Source organism: Cupressus sempervirens, chromosome 6, assembly GCF_028749045.1.
Source record: "Cupressus sempervirens isolate cs-2001-9-10 chromosome 6, ASM2874904v1, whole genome shotgun sequence".
Taxonomy (NCBI): Eukaryota; Viridiplantae; Streptophyta; class Pinopsida; order Cupressales; family Cupressaceae; genus Cupressus; species Cupressus sempervirens.
The window spans coordinates 284,221,310-284,235,805 of record NC_143123.1 but is presented as its reverse complement, the minus strand read 5'-3'; the positions used below and the strand labels follow the sequence as shown (position 1 = coordinate 284,235,805).

Below are 14,496 nucleotides of genomic sequence, written 5' to 3'. Positions count from 1 at the left end.
TCTGTCAATATCAACATCTCTAACTCCTGACCCACCTGAACCACTCGGACTACCAAAAAAACCAAACCGTATCTTAGGTTCACCTTCCCTAGGTGGAATGGTACGACCTCTTCAGGTGTAGTGTATACCCGACACAAATCTCCTATCACCACCCATGTCACTGAATAGAAGATAATAAATCAAATACTGCCTGCAACTCTAACAAAGCATTGACTGAATAATTCTGAGCCCAATTCCTACAGGCTGGTAGGAAACCGCTCTTATACCACTGTAAAGAACCAAACTAGTCCCAAACTATTTTTTTCGTTTTTTTGTAATTTTTTGCAATATGTACTTTTTTGAATTTTCTCTAGAATAATTGACAGCTCTAATGAAAGAAATAGAAATGCAGATATAAATTCTCCAACTAAATTTTATTACCAAACAACATGTACTACTTATTTGCATATATGAAAGAAATCACAATTTTTTTAAAGGAATCTAATTTCAATTGCAAAAGTCAGCTCCACAATCCCACAAACTAGAAATCGATCAGGCCTGGAGATTAATTAAATCAGCATGATGCCAAACACATACCCATTATATTGCACAACCAACACAATGAACTGGATGCCCTTTCTCCACAATGAAATGCTGACCCATACACAAATTGTTGGGAATATGAAATGGATTGTAGGCCCACAAAGAATAATCGCAGGGCTGTAATTTTAACCGCAGGTCCAAGGAAAAATACAAAACCTTCGATCTACAAACAGAGGGGTGCTAACAATGTGTCGTCCACTCTTCTACAGCCACAAATTGAACCTCCAACTCATGACACTGATTTGGGGTTTACTAATTTTAAAATAACAAAAATCGCACCTCCCAGTCAGCCTTAGAATTTTCAATGATTAAGACAATTGATTCCTTCACCAATTTCAATAGCCACAACCAATTATTACTTCTCCATAGACACAGAAATCACAAGAAAGAATTGCAAATTATATACCTCAGCATTATTTGCAATCACCAAATTCAGAATTCTCAGACTTTTTAAACCCCAAGCCAGATGTTCAATAAATTCAATATAATAATCAAAATTATTCTCCTTAGCTACAACAAATACAATAGAAGATGTTGGCCAATTGTATACTTAAGCACAATTGTCAAGAACTTCTCATAATCTCAAACTCAACCCTTACACTTCACCAAGGGCCACAAAATATCAGAACTCAGAAAAAGCCACAAAGGAAACAAAAGAAAATAAATCATCCAAGTGTGCTTTTTCCAAAAATTGAGCTCCTATTTATAATCCCTTGTTGGCAAAGGTTTCTCGAAAGAACTCTCGATCAGAAACTGTGGAAGTTTCCCAAAAGAACTCAAACACTTGAAACTTTCCAACACACTCTTTTAGAAATTTCTCTTAATGTCATTATTATAATAATGCAACTTAATAAATTAATTAATAAATAAGAGCTCATGCAATTATTAACTTCATCCACTGTAGGTGACGACCAACCGCCAAAGCCAACCTCCGCACTACCAAAAATAGACTTGCTAAAAATAGTAAGTCCACAACTAGGACCCCCAAATCACCCTGTTAGCTTTCAAGGGTCGCTATGATGAGCTAACTCTATCAACTACACAGACTCGCCAAAAACAAGGACATTACAGAAACCCCTTAGACCACCCTTTACGAGTAGCGAAGATGGAGGTCATATGTTTGACTCCTTGACTTTAATTTTATGTGATTATGAAGTAACTATGGTGACTTATGTTATAGTGAGATAACATGTTGAGAATTTATCATTAATCTTTGGTTGCAGTTATGTGTGCATGCCATACTAAAGATCTCTCTTGCTAAGATGGAGTGTTGAAGATTATAGCTACAATAGAGATCTTTATCTCTATTTTTTCCATATATTGAATTTGTGTCAATAGGTAGAGAAGATATTTATGACATCTTAAGAGAACTCAATGTGGCATTTAATGTGTTAGGTGTATCGCTCTATATATTTGACACTTTATTATATGAAGAGACGTGTCAAATGTCATACGAAGAGTCCTGTGATTGGAAATCTGAAAAGACTTGTTTAAGAAATTGCAGAGACCTTTAGTTGTGAGATGAAGAGTCTTTAAATTCTTTATTAATAATGTATTCAGTGGAAAGCATTCTATTGGAACATTTTTTGTTATCAATAAAAGATATATTTGTTTGGTATGGATGGGATTTTCCCTTCTATAATGTCCCCATTTTTAAGTTGTGGCAGATTTGATGGATTCAGTCTATTATTGGATATTTGTAGGTTAATACGGGTGTTTAGAGGAACTTGTTGTGAAGTTATTCCACTCTCCAGTGGCCTATGGTGGGTATTGGCTCCATTTTGAGGGACTTGCTATTTTTCGTAAGTCAATAGTTTCTTTCAATGAGCTCAAATGAGTTGGATGAGTTGAGTGATGCTCTCAATTTTTATGTTTGTCTTCTGGCTTGGGCTCCATGATTCTTGGAGGGAGCGTCTATTTTTAGTAAGTCACTCCGTCAAGTTTAATCATTGTCTTTCATCATCAGAATCACTAAGGTGTTGTCTGATTTTGATTCTGATGCTTCTGATGGAATTATTGTCATTGATGTCAAAGGATTTAATAGACGAAACTATAATTGTAATCAATGTCATAGGTACAAAGGAGAAGTTGTAATTGAAGTGAAATATAAGGAATTGATTAGTAATGAAAAATATAAATATTACTATTTATTATATCCAAAGAAGTAACTATTGAATCAGTTGATGTAAGAAGGATATAATAAAGCAGTTGCATCTATAAAGATTTCAAGCCTAAGATCTGCAATATAAGTCCAGTAATATAAGTCATCTGACAATACTTATTGGAAGAGTCATTAATGAGTCAATTAAGCTATCATAACTACTAAGACCATAAAAGACAAATAAAAGTAACAACCATGCAATAATATATTTATGACAGTTATGCTGGAAATTATATATGATAGAGTTGGGCAAAGTTATTTTGCAGGACCAGATTCAATTAATATGGCAGAGGGAAATATGATCTGTGGGCTCTATTCATACATACGAAGCCATATGATAATATCATGACCAGAACCATCAGACAGAGCCACCAAAGAATGATGAACAAAAGTATCAGGTTTCTGAAAGTGCCATCTGGAGTTATTAATTTAGTGAAATGAAATATGCAGAGCAACGAATCAGATATAATGCCGTGGGTCAAAGAAATAATTAAATTCATAAACAAGTTTTGGCCTGCGATAATCATATATATTCAGCGATTATATGGAAGTCAGGAATCTTCAGAAATTGAAATAAATATGATAGGGTGGAGCCGAGATTGTTGAAAGGTTGTATACAAAGACACCTTAACAAGTTGAAACGAATATCAGATTTGCTAAAAGAAACAATTGCAGATTGAGAGTCAAGAAACAATCAAGTTAAGTCGCTAAAATCATTGTGTTTAAACAGAAAAGTCATCGTGAGTTACTATAATGAGTCAGTGTTATATATTGGCAGCTGCAAATACACATATTAATAGATGGAGCATCTGGCAGAGACAGGTCGAATATATGCCAGTTTAAAAACATACGGAGTGTTGTGCTTAAATTTGTTAACATATCAAGCCCGATAAAGCAAGATAGAAGCAGCGTTGAAAATAAGAAGCATCCACATCACCAATAGAGTGCACATATGCAAAGACACAAAAGCAGCAATAAGGAAATGATAAATAGCGAAGTTGGCAAAGTAACTAAACATACATATTGTGGAAAAGAATGATTATCGCAGACCATGGTAAGCATTTGTGCGCTCAGAGCAGCTTGGATATGGCAGATGGAAGTCAGTGGTGAGTCACAATGGTTTGAAAGATTCCACTCAGTGGTGAATTCATGCAAGGCAGAAATAACTATTTTCAGATTCAGGGAACGACAAAGTCCCTACAAGTAACAATGATCACAGATGGAATCAATGATTATGATGGAGCTTGAAAAATTAATATGCAGCGATATAGATGCACCATGGAAATTTATGGCACAGATCAGTTATTGTATTTATTAATAAGTTTGCAAAGATTGAAGAAGCCTGACAGAATACTAAAGGAAATAGGTATACCATCGCCTAAGGCCACATGATACTCAGTCTAGGGATCGATTTGGAGATACGAATCTGTGGATGGAAGTTGAAAGCAAAGGGAATTAATGAATTGTATTGTTCAATAATGTATCTAATTATAAAGCGAAGGAGCTTTTAAGTGAAAGGTGTATTGAAGAAGCCATCTTTGCTTATTATAAAAGCAATGCATTGTGAGGAGGGAATTCATTCTAGATAATTGTTTTTGATATATTTCTTAGTGACGGTTTGAGTTTTTCTAAATTTCTTGAGGACTCATTCCCCTTGATCTAAGAATCAATTTGTTGTTGTTGTAAAGCAAATTGGATTAAGTCTTCTGAATCAGGGTGTGCATTCAATTCATTGCTGAGGTACAGTGAACTGAATTATTTCTTTAATCTAAGTTTTGGATGCCTTCTATACTGTTTTTTTTCTTTTTTCTTTTTCTTTTTGATCGGTAAGAGACCGAAGCCAAGATTAATTATTATATGTTGTGACTAATTATTATTATTATTTATTAAGCATGAGTAGATTCGAACCTAAAACTTCTTTGATAAGAGGCTCACAATATACCATTGTGTTGTAGGCTCTTGCCTGATGCCTTCTATACTGTTGTTAGTGTGTTTTGGAGGGCAATTGAAAAGCTGAAATTTGGGAGATTATTTTCATTGTTGGAGTTGCAAATTGAAAGATATTTATCATGACCTTAGGCGATTACAGTCTGAGTATTTGCTGCAAATTGATTAAAGAAGGGACCACTTCCTTGGGTGTTAATATTTCTTCCTGATACATAGCATTGGATGCCATTTGGATGCAAATTTAAGGGATGGAATCAGAATAACAAGGCCCACATTGAATTATTATAGGCTGCGATCAATACTTTGGAGCAGTGTCTCATGGTTATTAGCTGCGAACTGTTTTTCCTTTGGCAGTGTTTGGGCATTCATGATCTGCAATAGTGCACAGAGGTTAAACTCATTCTCGTCCACCATCAAAAGATATCGATGTTGACTCCTCTCCTTGCCAGGTTATTTTCATTTTAAAATAAGTTTGTGCATCAACAAGTTTGGCATTGTAATCATTCGTAAAACTTCCATATAGTGAATGAAGTTAGTGTGCAAGCTAGATTGCATGCCAAATGTTTGTATAAATGCCCTTTGTTGTAGATGGACATTTGTTTTTCCTAGGATGGACGGGAAGTGTTTGACAATATGTCAACTCATTGTTAAAGCTGAGTTTAGACACTCAAATGTATGACAGTTTGAAAACAAGATAGCATATTATCTCTATTCCATTGCCAATCAATAATGCATCGTTAGAAGTATTCAAAAAGACCATTTGCAGCGTACAAGTTCAAAAAAATACAAACTGAAACAAAGAATAGCAAGTAAAAACTTTGGAGGACAACTGTTTGATGGATTGTCAAACATATAGATTTGAGTTTCTAGACACGCAGGTTCTTACAGAGGTATCAGAGAGGTCACCTGCCATCCTGTGGGATAGGAAAAATATTCATTGTTTCTGATCTGTTGTTTTAATTTTAGTGACCAGCACTCTTGCGCTAATTTCAGCTATGGACATATACAAAGAATCAAGTAATTATGGGAACCAGTTGAATAGCAAGGAAAATCTCAGGAAGCAAACAAATGTCGTGATGGCAAGCATGGAAAGGCTTTAACAAAACCAGAAAATGATGGAAGCAAGACTTTCAGATCCAACGACGGTTGACAGGAAAGCTAGATATATATGTTTTCCATATTCAAAAGGACTTCTTCACCAAGAATGCAGGAAGATAAGCTAGAGTTTTTCACAGCTTGACATCTAGAAGTCTTCACCATGAGTTGCCAACATCTCGTGATCATGGTTTTGTGCTTAGTGGGGGGCAGCCACTAGTCCTATCTATAGATATGATGTTGGAGATTCTACAAGACATACATGTGGATGTGTCCGTTTCATCAATGGACAACATCATTAAGTTCCAGCACATTGAGGATTCTAGAGTTAGTGCTTAGAGGATGCTGAGGACATGTTGACTACCTTTGATGGAAGTCTTACATCAGTTGGTAATAGTGGGAGTATGGGCGATATAGGGTTTGATTGTCAAGACACTAGTCCCATATGTGAGCATGTTGATGATGTTGTGGATAGTACGAGTGCAGATGATACAATTGTTACCACTGTTAGTTTAGGCTTTCTTGATGAGGGTGTTGTTTTTGAAGATTGCGTGGAGGATATGAGCACTTACAGTTTTGATTTTTATGGCATCTTTCATTGTATTGAGTCGATGCAGGAGACAACAATCTTCACTCGTGGGATGGATGACAGCATGGAGCTACCCAGTCATGAAACATGTTTTAAGTGTTACAAAGGAGTTAGGTGACGTATATTTATGCCCTAGTGGTGTTGGTCTACATGTTGACATTGAGTCATGTATGCAGCAACAAGCGATACCAAAGAGGTCTCATATAAACGATGTGGCTACTAGTGTGATGGGCACCTCAAATAATTTGTATGAGGATGATTCATGCTACAAAGAGTCTGATATATCATATCAGATTTTGAGTGATGGCTCAGAGCAATCATTGGATGATGATACGTCTCATGATAGTGATTTACAGGTTCCTACTGATGAGGGAGAAGCAGAGACATGCAAGGAGTTTGAAACAGCAATGGCTTCCACTTCTTTAGAGGAGGTATTGGTGGAGGTATGCAGTAGCAATAACTTAGTTATTGATGTGTGTGAGTATGATGATACACATGCTGTTAGTGACCTTGTGGTGAGTAAAGCAAATATTCCTATCACAGTGCAGTTAGTAAGACTAAGAGCTTTCATAGGAGCCATGGTTTGCAGAGACATCATGTGACCAGATAGTTGAAAGTGATTCATAAGGTGATTCATAGTGATGTCATTTCAGCTCTTGAGCATTATGATGTTATCCGACAAATGTTACTTGTATCTGGTTGGGGTGCTCCATTGTCAGACAAGCATTTTGGTAGTTGTCTTTCCCTAGCAGATATTCATTTGCTTCGAGAGGCTATCAGGATCCTAAAGCATAATTATTTACAATTGGTGACTGACATGGATTACCTTCTTGAGTGGGGTAGCACTTGTTATGAGACATTGTTAGAGAAAGAGGAGGTGGTTGAGCTCACCCCTATTTGCAGTGTACACAGTTGGCTTTCCAGGAGTCACAGTCACATTTGGATGAGGTTACTGTGGAGTTGGAGCATATACAATCGACACTAACCCCAAACCCAGTTCAGCTACATATAGTGGTGGTTGGTGGTGAGTTGACGCCCATAGATAGGGATGATGGATGTGATCAAGATGCAATACATCCATCATTGATATGAGTGCAGTAGTTACAGAGGAGACGAGTGCATTAGTGGAGGATTGCAAAGAGCTTCCTATGGTAACAAATCCCCTAGTAGTTAGCATGGCAATAGTGGATTCTTTGGAGGGATGTGTATCAATTTATAACACTACCTTTTCTTCACAGGTTTTGGGCAAGGTGGATCCAAATTTGGAGACGAGCTATCATGGGGATTTATTTCCTTCTACTGGAAGCGCATCTATTACTTCGTATCATGCAAATGGTAGCATTGGACAGTTGGAAATGTCATAGTTTCAAAGGGATCAGTTGTGGACTCCAAGGAAGCAGGTTGATGCTTCCCCATATAATTCCTACAGCACAAAGTTGTTTATGGAGTATCTGCTTGAGAGTTCAAAATTGCGGGAGGAACCATAGAGAGCTCCTAAGGGTACTCTCATCTAGGGATCTTGTGGTATTCGACAGTTGGTGTGAAAGATTGTAGAGACCTAGGCTATAATGCTTCCCCACAGGGATTTCGTGGTCGGATTTGCTAAGAGAGTTACACAAGATCCTACCCGACTAGTTGTTTGGAGTTGGACAGAGTTACACGAGATCCTACCTGACTAGTTGTATGGAGGATAACTGTTTGATAGAGTGTCAAACATCTAGATTTGAGTTTCTAGAGTTAGAGCTCAAAAGGGTTCTTACCCCTTCAAGTGGAAGGGTTTTCCTAGAATAATCTCGTGTAATTTTATGCATCTTTATTTAATTTTTCTTATTGTTGTTTATCATTAATTTCAGGACCAGATCTTTAACAACTCACGTAATATTTTCTTGTACCCCTACCTATACCGGCAAATTGGACTGAAACTACATATTATTGCTTAAGGTTTCTTTACACTATAGCATAAGCTTTATCTTGTATTTTTGGATTTTTTTTACAACAGAAGTTTGACCAAGGGTATGCTTTTCTTCAGTTTGTATGCACTATTATTTCTATCCATGTTCAACTCCAGTAATTGTTCTCCTATTAAAGAACAACCATTAAATGCATGCATATCGTAAATTACTTTTATGTTTCTAAAGTCAACAAAATATCTATTTTAATTTCTCCTGAAGTGCAAGTTCACACTTAAATAAAATGTTAGGGACTATTTTAGCGACAATCGGTTTGATAATGCAAAAATAAAAAATACTTGTTTTATGCAAATCAAAAAAATCAAAGACCATTGCAATCAATTCATGTAATAGATAATATGTTTTGAAAACATTACCTTCACAAACTCAGTCATCCCCATGTAAGTAAAATTCCGCACCATAGAATACTGTACAATATATGAGATACCATTATAAATACTTGTCAATTGCCTAATTTAATGATGTGAACTTTCATTCTCTGTCTCTGCAATAGAGACTTAAATTCATGTAGAGATACACCATTAATGCAAGTCTAGCGATTGAAGTTGGGGGAAACAAAAATATACCAAATTTTCATATGCAGGAATATAAGTATTCAAAAAGAATCTGTGATCTCTATATAAATGCTAAATTCAGGAGAAAAACAAAATAAAATGAATAAAAAAATCACAGGAAAGAAGCCATATGATATATGAAATTTACAATGCTGTCTGTAATAGTAGATCACTTTTGATTTATCTTTGAGCATCCCTCTGAGAGTACCTTGTTTGTAGACACTGACGAAAATTCTTGTTCTGTTTTCTGTTTATCAGGTGCTCTAAAAATTTTGAAATCCACATCAAAACTACTTATAAGATATTAACATGTATAATATGCAGCCCTGTTTACTACTAATTTTTTGCACTTCTTATCCCACTGAGTGATATTGTCAAACAGTTTGCTTGCAACTGTTTAAGTTTTTAGAAGTTTCCAGTCTGACATTGGTTTCATTGAACACTCAATTTGGATTGGATTGCATTCAAACAATAACAGAGAAAGAGCACAAAGGTTTGCAAGTTTAATACCCATAAGACACACAAGAACAACTAAATTCTGACCCAAAAAAATAGTTGTTATAATTGTCTTATTTAACTTTAAAATTCAGGATCAACATCTTAAATATACTTCTCAATTTTGTCACTTGCAGCAATATAGTCTCAATCTATAAATACTCGGGTAAAAAATATATGAAGTCCTCAATAGAGCTCACTTCAGAAATCCTAATGACCTAAATGGTAAACCTGATTTACTGTTCAAGAATACAATGCATATTTTGAATTCACATGAACAGCAGTGGGAGATGGAATTTCACAGTCTTCAAACTTTCCCACTCAACTTTAATTCTCAATGTGAAGCCAATAGTTACCTTCGGTAACCCAAGTGATTCCAACAATCCAGAGAATAGAGAAAACTACAATGTGATATAAGGAAGCATGAATGCCCACACCTAGGAATAGGCACTTCCAATTACAAATAACCTGTGTCTAGAAGGAAAACCCTTCATGCAAAGAATATGGAACCACCGCAACTAAAGAACTCCAACCAGGGAAGTGGCCATGCGCAAGCTCATGGACTAACTTCCATGCCAAGCAATGAGTGATTTATCCATGCCAAGGATGAAGGAACACTCCCACACCAAGATTTAATAATAAATCTGCTATGATTTAGCCAGATTTTTGTTTATCATACCAGGTAAACGGATAGTTATTGCATTAAGAGACTAGAATATGACACAAAACAAGATAGTACTTTATTCATATAAGCAGAGTATAGAATCACGAGTACAATGATGATTCCTAGTTCAATTTGGACAATGTACATATATATCCCAAAGGCATGACTCAACCGTCATGCAACCTTTCGGACACTAACTAATCCCCTCGGTTGTGTTTAGACTTTGCCGACAACATCATCCCCCCCAAAAGAAAAGTCCTCTCCAGACAACTAAATACATCAAAACAAGACTAAGAAGGAGGGTGCATCTCTGGTGGTGGGGGTGTAGTAGCCTTCACTATGCCCGTAACTCATTCAACTATGCCCGTAACTCGTGCACCTACTGGGTCCAGCTATTCAGATCTGCCTTAGCATGCATCTGAATCTCTAGAGCTCTCTTCATCATCTCTACTATGTTCCGAAGCTCCACCTCTTTTGCATCCGACTCCATCTGTAGCCAATTGTTGGCTTGCTTTGCTTCCTCCAACTGAGATAAGAATGTTGCCTTCTCTGATTCCCTCTCGGCAATGAGAGATGCCCACTTTGTCTCCCAAGTTGACTGTTGTGTAGCTAAATTGGCTTCTACTGCCACTAATCAGGTAGTTGTCTCCACCCGGCTCTCTACCACAGGCTCTCTAGCATTCCACTCTTGCCTCATCTCCAAAGTCTCTATGCTAGGCCATCCCGTGCCTCGAAGCATACTGTAAAGGCAGTAGGACAACCAACTCGCATGAAATATAGAACCTGCTCCAACTCCTGCACCACTATCTCCAATGTGCATGTCTGTGCAAAAATCACTACTTGGCAACCTCAAGTCACCATGTCAGTTAAGTATGCCTCTACATCCTCCCCCATGGTTGTCAAGGGGCCCGACGTGGGCTACTCATGTGCAATGGACTTAAGCTAAAAAGAACAAAATATTATGTCTTGATGAAATATTACACAATAATAAAATTATTTATTATTATTATTATTTATTTATGTATTTATGAAAGGTTCTTCTTATCACATAGCAATAAAATATGAATTGAGCTATTCACTTATTAAATCAAATAAATAAGGATATTCATTTATTCATTTAAATTTAATAATGATACTCAATGGTCAAAAATAATAAAAAAGAAAGAGAACAAAAGAAATAATCATATTCAATTGCTAAAGGATGGAAAAGGTGGTTTGGCCATTAATTAAACCCTCGATAAAAGGGGCGTAACCCTAGACCGCGGCTACTCTCGCCTCATAAATAGGTGTACATCACACTGGTGAAGGGGGGGAAAGAAAGGAAGACCATTGAAGAGTGTAAAGAACATCGGGCAGGAAGGTACGGAGAGGAGCAGGCAACGTATAGAAATCTCAAGCAGTGTCCAGTCTTACGTAGAGTATATTCCACCAAACAGGAGGAAGACACGTGTTCAGGGGCACAACAAAGGGGAGTGGAACGAAGTAACAAGAGGAATCGTGATACGTAGTTTAGCGTACAGCGGACATTGACGCCACTACAAAGCCTCAAGGTTGGATCGAGATAGTAAGATAAGAGTTCACACAACAATTAGATCCTCGAGCGTAGGTAAGGCATGAGTATAACATTTATAATTCATAAATTATGTTTGATGATTAAATTACCAATTAATAATTAAGGAATCTTTAAGGTTTAAAGATATAAATATTTATTGGAAATATTATAAATATAAGCCATGATTCATTTTGTTGACAAATATGAAAATAGATTAATTTATTAATTGGAATGAAATAATTGGATGTTAATCCATGGGGTTAACACCATGATTATCAATGATACTCGTAGCATGGAGGATGAGAGATATTTAAGATCTCCATTTCTGTCATGGCTATGTATGAGAAATAAAAAATTTGGGTGTTAATCGATGAACACCATTTATTACTCGTAGCATGGAGGATAAGAGATATTTAAGATCTCCATTTCTACCATGGTTGAGTGTCGATATCGTAGCATAGAGCATGTGAGATATTTAAGATCTCCATTGCTACTATGGTCGATAATCGACATCTAGAATATTCTGAAGTTGTTAACATATGCATATGTGAATAGCCTTGGATAGAAGATGCCCGTCCAAGAAGAATCTTAAGGGGTGCGCTCTCGAGATGATGGTGAAATAGATATGAGCTATGAAGCCCGATCTGGAGACATCCTTAAGATTGGGAATTAACTTAGAGGGTAGAATACTAGGATTAATATTATTGTTATTATGATTCTAACATTTATTCTTGCAGGTATTAGTAGTCCTTAATCAACCGATTTAGTGGGGACATTACATCATGTGTGGCCATCGCTGTCTCCACTGCCTCTAACATCCTCTTAGCAGTGTTGTCCGGCAAAGGTGGAGGCAGACACCATCACCCCATTGCGATTGGGGAACCCCTTTTTTCACTTTAGTAGCTAGTAGTTTAGTGGTCTTAGTGGTAGTATAGAAAATTTCCAAGGGCATGCATGTCAAAGTCTTAGAATGGTCTTAGAAGCACTTAGCACTATAGGAGAGGATCATATTTCTTAATTGACGTGAAAAGTTTTAATGCTTAGTGTAAGAACAACTACTAATTCTGCCATTTTCTATAGTTTTGGTTGTTTAACATTTTGTAAACCACTTTGCATGCAAGCTCTGATATCTAGTTTCTGAATTCTTGTTTTCTTTTTGATGTTTGCTTTGAATGCCAAAAAATACAAGAACATGTAGAAATGAAAGAGAAAGTCATGCATAAAACATAAACAACAAATCTCTCAATGAAAGATCACCTTATGAGTCTCATCAGGTCTGATAAGTGTCTGATAAAGCTACAGAACCAAACTAATTCCTTCGAATTTCATGTTTATTACAAATCGCAGTGGATCCTTGTATGTCTAAAAGCAAGAATGGATGTCCAACAACTTGTGGATGATACCGTTACCTCAAACGATGACCATAATAGCTGATAACAACAGCAAAAGTCTCCAGAACTTTTGATGTAAATCACTATCCTTCAAACCCTAATTGTACCTTGCTCAACCCTTTCAAAATAAGAAAACCCTTGTGCCAAAATCACAAAAAAATGTTCCAACAGTGATTAAAATATTATTCTACTAAATGGCTTCCAAATCTCAGTTTATATCAAGTCACCCTAGCTGGAAAAATTATTAAAACCAACAAATAACAAAGCCTAGCAGGTGTAGACCTACAAATAAATGATATTTCCAGATCCTCATTGCCAAATACCTACAACAACCTCAATATGAATTCTAAAATGAATCCACCTGATAGGACGAATGGGTTTTTGTCCACACAACTGAGAAACTCCCAAGGTTCCTAGCCTCGGATTTCTTGCAAATGAAAGTCAAAACTCTCAAGCTTCTTAAAGAAAAAAAAACAAAACCAAGTATATCAAATGACTTCCTCAAATCCTTCTTTATATTCTTCATGAAGTTTTTGGAAACCACTTTTTTGAATACTCTCTTAATATTCACATTAATTTCCAATTAAGAAAAATAATAAAGTGACCCCTTAAATGATTTTAATAAACTTAAAGTCACATTAGGAATTAATTGTACTTTCACCTTATATCTCCTAATATTGGCATTCATCTCCATAAAACACTTTATTAAAATATTGAAAACTTTATAACTTCATAGGTGCCAAAATATAGTCACTTTATAAAAATGACTTAAATAGACTTTAGCCACCTTTATGTTGTCATATCATAAAGTCATTTAATACTAAGTTACCGATTCGGGTACGGGGACAGATTCAAGTTTGAGTTCGGGTTTGTGGTTTCAGGCAAAAAAACAAAAATTCCCATTTGGGTTCATGAGTGTGTCTATATATACATATACATATATATGTATATATATACATATATATATATATATATATACATATATATATATATATATATATATATATATATATATGTATATATGTATATATGTATGTATATATATATATATATATTATATATACATTATATATACAAAAAAATAAGAAAAACCTGTATAATTGCAAAATTTATTCATTTCATAATATGAATAAATGTTGCTTTATCATTGATCAATGCCAAATGTCAAAGATATACATTAAATACCTGCTCATTAATCTATGTTCATGATTGTAAAGAAAAACATACATTGAATTACTAGATTGCAAAATGAAATTTGAAAACATAGCGTAGTTCATCAAATAATAGAGTTTGAAACATAATGATAAATGGCAAGTGTTTAATAGTTTATCAATGATCATATTATCAAATGACCTTCAAGGGTCAAATTGGTCATCAAACAATGAGTGATTAATTACTTCATCCCCAGCTACAACTATATGTAGATCCTCATCATTGGAACATCAACAAACAATCTCTACAACCCTCTCTTAAAACTTGCAAAATGGGCAAACCAA

General features: G+C 35.7%; 1 protein-coding gene across 10 annotated transcripts in view; it reads right to left on the bottom strand.

Moving 5' to 3' along the window:
- Window positions 1–14,496, bottom strand: part of LOC149552323 (alpha/beta-Hydrolases superfamily protein) — a 260,629-nt gene that overhangs the window by 41,796 nt on the left and 204,337 nt on the right. For 7 of the 10 annotated variants that reach the window (XR_016352899.1, XR_016352901.1, XR_016352903.1 and 4 more), the window contains one exon: window positions 8,701–8,751. The exons of the other annotated variants lie outside the window; for them this stretch is intronic. Coding sequence is in view for 4 of the 7 variants with exons in the window: in XM_089787851.1 (XP_089643977.1) it covers window positions 8,701–8,751 (51 nt within the window). In the remaining 3 variants the exon portion in view is untranslated. The remainder of the gene's footprint in view (window positions 1–8,700; window positions 8,752–14,496) is intronic. 10 annotated transcript variants of the gene reach the window in all.